This window comes from Ipomoea triloba, chromosome 12 (genome assembly GCF_003576645.1).
Source record: "Ipomoea triloba cultivar NCNSP0323 chromosome 12, ASM357664v1".
NCBI lineage: Eukaryota > Viridiplantae > Streptophyta > Magnoliopsida > Solanales > Convolvulaceae > Ipomoea > Ipomoea triloba.
Window position 1 is genome coordinate 17,540,530 of NC_044927.1, and position 6,739 is coordinate 17,547,268.

General features: G+C 39.2%; 1 protein-coding gene across 1 annotated transcript; it reads left to right on the forward strand.

Annotated features, from left to right (window-relative positions):
• Nucleotides 1-5,362: 5,362 nt before the first annotated feature.
• Nucleotides 5,363-6,379, forward strand: LOC115999455. Its single transcript, XM_031239303.1, has one exon. The coding sequence runs from the start codon at nt 5,363-5,365 to the stop codon at nt 6,377-6,379; it is 1,017 nt and encodes a 338-aa protein (XP_031095163.1).
• Nucleotides 6,380-6,739: the final 360 nt, after the last annotated feature.

The following is a 6,739-nucleotide window of genomic DNA, read 5'->3' on the forward strand; positions in this document are numbered from 1 at the left end:
AATTTTGAATTAGATCGCTATTTCTTTTTGGAATACAAAAGGAGGGGGGAAACTGTAACACCCCAATTTTCAACTCTTACATTTATTACAAATCAGTATTCATATGCTGCGGAAGTTTACATCTTATCAGCAGAAAACCGGGTGTCACCGCCACACCTAGAGTGAATTCTATCACCTCTTTGATAAAACTCCACTCTAAGTGCTAAGGCTAAACTTACAACATCAACATCAACATACAACATCGAAACACAACATCAATATCAAACTTATACATAAGGAAGTCATTCTTCCAGAGTATCTATTCTAAGATAGAGTAAACTTCAACCTGCACTTCCCTTCGATTTAGCTCATCGGCTACAGGGCTCAACACTAATCTGCAACTGATAAGAACACATTGAAGTGTAGTTAGCGCGATGGCTAAGTAAGGAAATCCATTTGTCACTTAAAAGTAGACAAAGGTTTGAAAACATTTAGTGAAACAACATCCACTCGTCTCGTAAGACAAAATCATTTCTTTCTCAAAGACGTTACAAAATAACTCTTTTCTCGTCTTTAAAACTTCCTTAGTTTCATATAGTAAGAGTGAGGCCTACAACCTCGGGCCATGGCACTCCAGCCCTCCCGTAGGTTCCTCCCTTATCCCAACCCCGAGCTGTGGCACTCAAGCCTTCCCGTGGGCACCTCTCCTTATTCCAACATGACGACATAACGGCGAATAGACTTCGCTCTAACAATATAATGACCACTGGGCCATGGGCACTTAAAGCCACCCGTGGGTCAATCAAGGTCCTCCTCACTTACTTTAGAAACTACGGTTTTGAAAACGTTATCCTTCCTTCAGTTTTCTTACAACAAATCATCTCATTTGGACATATTTCACAAATGAGTCCAATACTTGAAATCGGCTACTTCATTAGCTTCTGAAGGATTTTCAAACATCATTTTCTCAAACAATAAGGTTTTGACAACCTTTATACCAAAATAGCATACGTCTTTCAACGTAAGTTTTCATAAACATTTTTGGATACACTTCCTATGTCCATCTCACACTTTAAAACAACCAGCATCCTCAACTATCGTCCCCACCATTAACTAATAATAGATAGCTGTCCTTGTCATTATTTCCATTGACAACTTCCACCATGATCAACACCATTAGATCATAACGTGAGGATATCGTACATCCAAACATATATAAATTCTAATAGGTAAGGTCATTGCCTAACCATAACCTAAAAATCATGAGATTATCATTTAATCTCCATCATTAATCCACGTCCTTAGCATCACCTAATCACCATTAACTCACTAACTACCTCACAATTATCATTAACACATCCATAATCATACTAAGCTTAATTCAGAAAATTTCAGCTTGGCGTAGTCCGAAAGATTGAGCCGGTAAAAATAGTTCCCGAACTCTTTTTCACTTGAAATGTTTATGGTAGAACCCCAACTCATAGTACTTGATGTCCGTAAAAAGTTTTGGTCATTTTGGTCCGCGAATAAACACAGAAAATTCCATCTTTGCCCTTGGCAGTGTGCTGTCCGGAAATTTTGTGTCTCTCTCTGGACCAGTTTTGGGAAAAATTCCCGAAAACCATACTTATACTACTCCGATCATTATGAAATTTTATATGCGGGTTCTACACTTATAGAACTACATGTCTAAAAAAATAGGATCAAAATACCTTACCAATTTTTCCCAATAAATCTCGGAAGTTACTGCCAGAATTTACCCTGATTTCCTTTCACTATTTTCACAAGTATAAGCCTATATGGACATAAATACAACATATACAAGCATATCCAAGCTATGAACATGTATACAAAAATATTCTCAAAGCTCTAAAAACACCATATTTCAACCAAATAATCAATTATCTAATTTCAAGTGACTAAACCAACTTAAGGGAATTCCTTACCTCGACCGGTGTTTCTAATCCTCGTAGAAGACTTTTGGAGTTGATTCCTCCAATTTCACCTTAAAATCCTAGGATCAAAATCAACACCATAACACAATATTTTAAGAAACTAAGCTTAGATTCAAGATCTAGGAAGGGATATAAAGCTTTTTACCGAATAAAATCGAAGTCTTACCGAACAAAATTGACACTTGAGAAGGATTTTGGCTATGGAAATTGATGGAAGAAAATGGTGAAGAAGATGAAGAATGTCTCTCAGCTGAAGAAAAAGAAATATTGATCCAATTATGGGATAAGATTGGGGAAAAAAAATAATAAAAATAAAAATATCTCAACTTGGACTGGTAAGGGTCAAAATAGATAAAGTTTCGGTGGAAAATAATCCAGGTAGAAGAATTTCCGAAACTAAAAATTTATTCCAGACTAACCCTCAAAATTGGGCTAGGTTCGGTACACCGCGAAATTTAGCAATGTACGATCAAAATAAATTTTCGCTGCTATGAGCTGATTTAATTAAATAGGAAATTCAAGAATAATAGTATGGTGTCTAATAATTCATTTCCTAGGACAAACGGGTCCGAACACCAGCTCCTAAAATTTTTACGGTTCGTGACCGGTACGTAGGTTCGCAGCTTAATAACAACTATACTCACTTATAAAAATTCTTTTGAAATATCTGAAGATCATAACTTAGGAATGTCAACGCCTTAGGATAGAATAATGTTAGGAAAATACGGGGTATTACAGAAACCCAGGCTGAAAAAAGCAAAAAAGAGAGACAACAGCCTACGCCGTCTCATAAATGAGACGCGGAACCACAACCCCTAGCTGGTCATTGCTAACTAATGTTTCGCAGCCCGTCGGGGTATTAGATCGCTATTTAGATGAGCAATTTTATGAATTAGCGTATCATGAGGATTCATATGTCCTGGATTATATTATTAGAAGGGTCTTGTGCATATATATTGAATCTGGCATGTGATGTATATATGTATATATGTATAAGTAATATGAGAGGTTATATGTTATATATACATATGTATATGTTGTATGTCATGAACATGTGAAATGTGACATTGACAAGGTTATGATAGTTATACTTAATCACCTCGGTGAATGGTAATTAGTATACTATCAAAGTGTTTGAAAAGGAAAAGGAAACTTTTGGACTTGGTAAAGGAGGTGGATTGATTTCAAGTATGAGGCTTGAATATGAAGTATATCCAAAAATGTCTTTTTGTTCAAGGAAAGAAAGAATGTTTTGAAAACCTTAGTTTCTGAGTAAGTTGAGGAGGACCTTGATTGACCTACGGGTGGCTTTAAGTGCCCTTGCCCAATGGTTGTTATGGTGTATGATCATCCATACTGTGGGCGAAGTCTATTCGCCGAGTACTATATAACTCGTTAGGATGACGTATTCCTGCGGGGGTGTGCACACTTATAGTTACTCTATGAAGTCCGGGTAGGTGTCGTTTTTATGGACCTAGTAGGGCCAGCTAGGAATCATTCTAACGAACCTTACGTCCAGGGGATCAGTATTAGACCGGGGGATAACCACTGAACCCGAGTTCGATGATCCAAGTGGTCAGAGAGGGAGTTAAGCAGAATACTCCAAAGGCCTCACGCTTTCTAAGAAGAAACTAAATGGACTTCTGATATGAGAATATGTTTTCTACAAAGAAACTAAGTGGACTTTTGATATGAGAATGTGCTTTCTACAAAGAAACAAAGTGGACTTTGGATATGAGAATGTGCTTTCTACAAAGAAACTAAGTGGACTTTTGATATAAGAATGTAGTTACTCTATACTCTATAGCTACGATGAAAGGAGATGTGATGAAAGTTTAAGCACCAAGGGAAGTTGGTGAGCCCTCGCTGAGGCGAAAGTTGGTGGAAAGTTCCTTGTGAGGAAAATTTCAAATAATCTGATTGAAATCAAAATGTAAAATCCATGATTTTTCACTATTTGTTGATTTGCTTGATAATTGTTATAACTTGTTGCAGGTAGAGTCTCAGCCTATGAGCTAAGTATTAAAGTATTCAAATATCTATTTTCTAAAACCTTTATTTAGTTTTGGGTGACCTATGAATCTCCTTACTTAGCCGTCGTGCTAACTACACTTCATTGTGTTTCATAACAGATGCCATCTAGTGTAGGCTCGTGTAGCCCGGCGAACCCCCAGGATTCGTCGGAGTACACATGCCTAGGGATGGGCTACGAGGTGTATATACCGTGGATGACGGGTGTCGACCCTTACGCACCTAGCTATGCTCTTGTGGCTCCAGATAGCTCACCTGCAGTAGATAGTTTTTCCATTTCCGATGGTCCTGATGTTCAAGCCAATTTTTGTTTTTACCCCATAGAAAGCTTGGAGGGAAGTGATCCTCTAGAGTTTGTTGCTCATTACCCTCACCCTTGTGACTCGAGTCCTCCAGAATTTTGGGATGAATGGTCTATGATGAACATCACATCTCGCTTCCTAGACCATATCACTTGGTTTGAAAGGGAGTGGCATCTAGTGTGGGGAATGTTTACGGGCCCGGTATACTAACAGATCGAGTAGGTGGTATACCTCGGAAAAACCTTTGGGAACTTTATCTTTTGTGTAAATATTTTTTTTGTAACCTTAGCGGTTTATGAGCTGGGTTAGTAGGATTGTGATCAATCCGAACTTGTCTTTTGGCCCACCGGGCACATCCTTGTATATATAGGTAGATATGTATATGACTGGTTAACTAAGCCCTTTTTGGCTCAAATGTAGACATATGACTATGTTGGGTGATAGTTGTTGTGAAGCGTTTCCATTTAGCCTGTGCACTTAGAGTTGAGTTTGTCAAAGAGGTGATAGAATTCACTCTAGGTGTGGCGGTAACTACTCCGGCTGTACGGTAAGCCGAGTCGGGGTGTTACAAGTTGGTATCAGAGCGAAGTTCGAATCTTTGGAGGTTAGATTGGAGCCTAGGCTGTGAAATTTTTGTAGGCTATGAAATCTTTGTAAGTTGTGAAATCTTTGTTATGAGCCTTAGTTTCGAGTCAGCCTAAGTTTGTTAAGACTGACCTAAGTCGCTACTTCAGCTGAGTTAAGCATGAGCTTCTGGAACAGAGCGGGAACTAAGGTCAGGCAACAGCAAAAAGGGGGTACCTCATCCTTACCTTACAGAATCTCTTGATCCTGGTTGTTAAATACTTTGATCAGTACTTGTGCATTTTTATACGTGCTAATCATTGCTTATGATTGCTGTGAATAAGCTTGATAGTATAATGTATTACTAATTGTTATGCTATAATTGAGACACTGGCTTGGTGGGTATAACAAAGTAAATATTGGAAATGGCTATTTAGAACTTGAGTAGCTGCTATACTAACTGCGTAGCTAGCTAACTTCTTAAGAACTTTTATACTTCGAACGTTAATACGAAACTATCGTCTAGTGAAAATGCCACCTAGACGAGGCGTAGCTGTTGGTGATGGCCAAGACATCTCAGCGATGGATCGCATGGCCCCGGCAATGGAACAAATGGCTGAGTTCATGATGGCTCAGCAAGCCCAGAACCAAAATCAAGGGCAACCGCAAGTTGACTTTGCTAAAGCTGTAGCAAGTAGACAGCCACCGTATTATGCGGGAGAAAAAGATCCAGTAATCTTGGAAGAGTGGATCCGAACTTTTGATAAACTGCTTAACGCAGTCAATTGTCCTGCGAATCAGCGAGTATCCTCTATAGTTTATTACCTGACGAAAGCCGCAGACAATTGGTGGGCAACAGTTGGACCCGATCTTCTACAAGACCCCGACTTTGGCTGGGAAGAATTCAAAGAAGAATTAAGAGGACAATTCTACAAGGAACGAATCAAAGGAATCAAGTGCGAGGAATTCCTACGATTGAAGCAAAAAGGAGCGACCGTCCAAGACTACTATGACCAGTACGTGGAGCTGATGAGGTTTGCTCAAGACATTGTGCCTGACGAGGCAAGTAAGGCAAGGAGATTCGTTCGTGGACTGGACTGGGACGTGAGAAGGGCAATTGCACCATTCATGTGCTCTACTCTTAAGGAAGCGTACGATAGGGCATCAGATCATTATCAAGTGTATTTAGACCAACAAGAAGTCTACAGCAGAAACAAAAGAAAAGCTGATGATAAGCAGGGGAAATTCAGGTCGAAAAATAAGAAATCTAACCAGGGTGAATCTAACCCAAAGCAAGGAGAGAAAAGGGGAGGAACAAATCAGGAGAAACGTTTTGTTTGCCGGAGATGTGGGAGGGACCATTCCGAGGAAAATTGTCAAGGCATAAAGATTAAGTGCTTCAAGTGTGGTCTCACAGGACATAAGTACTATGAGTGCCAAACCAGGGTAGAAAATTTCCGGGACCACTCGCAGAATACAAGTCAAGGAGGAGGATTTATTGGAAGCTACGTGGGAGTTGGAGGACGTTATGATGGAACGTTATCCTGAACTGTTTAACTCAGGTGTGTAAAGTCGATCTACTCATTACGTACCTAGGTTAATTTGGGCTTTAGATTAGGCGTACTAAGTGTCGTTATGTGGAAAAGGAAGTAAGTAGTGGACTACCTTAAAACCTTAAGATGCTAGGAATGAAATTTCGAGGACGAAACCATTCTTAAGGAGGGTAGACTGTAACACTCTACTCGTTCCAATAAGCCTAGAGTTCGAAAAAAAATTTATTTTATTCTAAGGCATTGACATACATGAGTTATGATCTACAGATATTTCAAAATGATTTTTACTAGTTAGAATAGTCGTTAATAAGCTGCGAACATGCGTGCCGGTCACGAACCGTAACATTTTTAGGAA

What these genes read in the sequence shown, in the direction of transcription:
- LOC115999455 (XM_031239303.1), top strand. Translation starts at nt 5,363, where the DNA reads ATGCCACCTAGACGAGGCGTAGCTGTTGGTGATGGCCAAGACATCTCA.